Raw genomic sequence first — 2,993 nt, forward strand, 5'->3', positions numbered from 1 at the left:
TTCAGTCCCTGCCTACGGTTGGGTTTAGCTCATTTCTGAGGAGTATTCCAGCTTGCTGTCTGTTTCGGACGGTGTTTATACAGCTGCTTTCAGGTCAGAAAATAAACTCTCAGAGCAAAAGTTCACCTCTAAATGTGTTGTCCTGTTGCAGGGATGATGTTGCATCCAGCTCTACGTTCACGCTGGAGGACAGCGCCATCTGCCTCACCTCGGAGCAGAGCACCGTAGATGTGGACATCGACCGGGACGACGGATCCGTTCTCGACGTGTACTTGGTACGTTGTACTTTTGATCACTATGGGCTTATTCTGAAAAGCATTTTCCTTATTTTTTAAATATTTTTTTTTTTACAACTTTGTCGTCAGAATTTATATTAATTTCTGTGACAAAAATCAGGAAATATGTTAAAAAAATACAAGTAGGTGGCAGCAGAGTGGATGGTTACAAAGGAGTGATGGTGTTTACTTGTCTATTCCAGTTTCTACGTCTATTTTAAGTTTTCTGGCTCTGGAAGGTATGTGCTTTTAAAAAGTTTTTGTTTTCTTCTCTACAGTAAAAGCTTTACACCCCTCATTTCCTCCTGCCACACACAAGACAATCTCCACACTCCATTGGATGCTCCAGGCTGGAAGTCGGTCTCCATGCCGAGTTCTGCTCCATCCTCAATGCCATTTGTTGTTTGCCAATTCCAAAGGAAGACCCCTGAACGCCTCTCTGGTTGACGGACCTCTGCACAGTTGGAACAGTACAAATGTGGCATCTTTTAAAAAATGTGCTGAACTTCAGATAGTGTTGCTTTTCTGGATCATGCATCAAAAGCAGCACTATTTAGTTTTTTTTTTTTTTTTTTACATGTATTTGTTTTTCATTGTGCTCACCAAGATTTCATAGTGTATCTAGATATACGAGGATATATGCATAAGGAAATGCTAGATTAACGTCATACATTTCTTTTCTGGTGGCCTGAAAGACTTTAAATCTTCGCTGCAGCACGAGCTGCTGGTAAGAAATGTTTACAGTGAATTCAAGGAAGCATCAAGACTGCTTCACGAAGGACCGACTCGCCTGAACAGACTTGATCACGAAGCTCCTTAGGCCAAACACGGACTGCGATGTGGCTAAATGTTCCCAACAAGGCGGCCGTTTGTGCGGTTTTGGAGAAACACGAGAAAAGACCGTTTGTCGATCTTGTACGAGACACTTGCGCTTGGTAAAAAAAAAAAAAAAGGCACTTTTGACACTGGTTATGATTGCTTTAAGAAATGTTTTCTCTTCTCTGAGGACATTGCTTAGGTTGGTGGTTTGCAGGACAATAAGCACAGAGTTGGATGTGTGAAAATGCACTTTTTTTTTTCTTCTTTCCTCTACAAATGCACATGTGTTATCATTGATACTCCATGTAGAAACGAAGGAACAAACACTGTGGATCATGTACTACTAGTTTTGTGAGGTTGGCCTCGCGACTGGAGACGGTTCTGTTCAGGAAAAAGTACGTCGTCCCGAAGAAGTCGAGACGTCCTTACCGCTGTCTGATACCTCATCAAGACTGTAGCCAACTGTAAATGTTCAACTCTACAATCAAGACAGATGAGAATAATTTATTACACAACTCGTGATAATTCACCATCTGCTGAGATAATAATAAACACTTTAAATCGCTGAATGTAAAGAAGATGCATATTTATGTATAGAAAAGCTTCCTATAAATAAACTTCTTTAAAATTCACTGAGTGGCCTTAAGGGGAAACTTCAAGTGTTGCAACATGATCATTCTGGGTTTTTTTTTTTGCTTAGACTGGAGGAGAGTGTGTTAGAGGTTTTTGCTAAGGCACCAGCCTTTACTAAAGACTCTACCTTTGCCTCATCCCTACCCTCATCATTCGCTTTACCGTCAAATTACGGAAAATAAAGGCGGCATCATGGTTTGGGAATGTTTGGTGGCGTCTGAGCTTAATGCGCCTCTGTGATTTTGAAGAAAATATTAACTCTGAATTTAGCAAAAATATCATTAAAGACAATATGTTAAAAAAAAAGGATGCAACACCTATTGAGGTTAATTTATTTTTTTTTAATTTGGCTGTTCTACAAAATACCAGAAGAAAAACATTTAAAATTTTGAAATAGCAAAATATTTCAAATAGTCCATGATGCCATGAACTTGTAACATTCATTTAGCTCTTTAGCAACAATAAAAAATGCCACACCTACACTAATCATATTTATGACGGTAGAATAGAAAATGATTTTAAAAAGTGTTATTCTATAAAGTGCAGAGGACTCCAAAGTAGGTCTATCTAACGTCAGTGGTGAGCTACATGGTTACCACTGCTGTGAAGTTGCCATCAGTGCCAGCAGACCCTCCGACCACCTCCAGCAGGTAAAATGTTTAAAGTGCCTTGCCCGACTGAGCGGGGATTCAAACCAGCGTCCCACCTACTGCAGGACAATGTTTCTTTCCCTTTTGCTTCTCAGCAACTTAATGGAGGTCTGTTTTCTACACTTTCTTCTCCCTTTTGTGTTGTTGCAAAATTAAAAGCTCTTCAGTCTAGTAGTACAAGTTCAAGTTTTTTTTTCTTTCCTTTTAATCTATTAAAAAGCAGACCAAGTCTATATTTTTGTAGCCGTTTCTTTGAAGAATGAACAAACCACCTAATTTTACTGAAGTTCTATTTTTCTTATTTTGAAAAGTGGCTTAAAAATGAGTTTCTGTAACATCGACATTGCACCCTAAAGAAACCAGAAATGGGTGAGTTTTAAAACAAGCCGAGTCGATGAGTGTTTGAAATACATAAAAGTTTTAAAAAGTGTCACCTACTGCGACTACAGCAGTCCTAATGACGTGGTTGAATTACCCCGCCCCCCCAGCTGAACACAGAAACACAAAATTTAAAGTTGGCTCATTGAAATTTCAGTATTAAACTACTGCAATAATCGCAGATTTCACACGTTTTCCCACATTTTTACCAAAGGGCTCAGACAGTGTGAAAAGTGGC

The 2,993-nt window shown here is 39.3% G+C and overlaps 1 protein-coding gene across 2 annotated transcripts in view; it reads left to right on the forward strand.

Annotated features, from left to right (window-relative positions):
• Nucleotides 1-1,726, forward strand: part of pip5k1bb (phosphatidylinositol-4-phosphate 5-kinase, type I, beta b) — a 67,956-nt gene extending 66,230 nt beyond the window's left edge. For both annotated transcript variants that reach the window (XM_016674915.1, XM_007559299.2), the window contains exons 14-15: nucleotides 152-275; nucleotides 554-1,726. In XM_016674915.1, the coding sequence (XP_016530401.1) occupies nucleotides 152-275; nucleotides 554-556 (127 nt within the window). In that variant the 3' untranslated portion in view covers nucleotides 557-1,726. The remainder of the gene's footprint in view (nucleotides 1-151; nucleotides 276-553) is intronic.
• Nucleotides 1,727-2,993: the final 1,267 nt, after the last annotated feature.

This window comes from Poecilia formosa, unplaced genomic scaffold (genome assembly GCF_000485575.1).
Source record: "Poecilia formosa unplaced genomic scaffold, Poecilia_formosa-5.1.2 Scaffold103, whole genome shotgun sequence".
In the NCBI taxonomy this organism is placed as follows: domain Eukaryota; kingdom Metazoa; phylum Chordata; class Actinopteri; order Cyprinodontiformes; family Poeciliidae; genus Poecilia; species Poecilia formosa.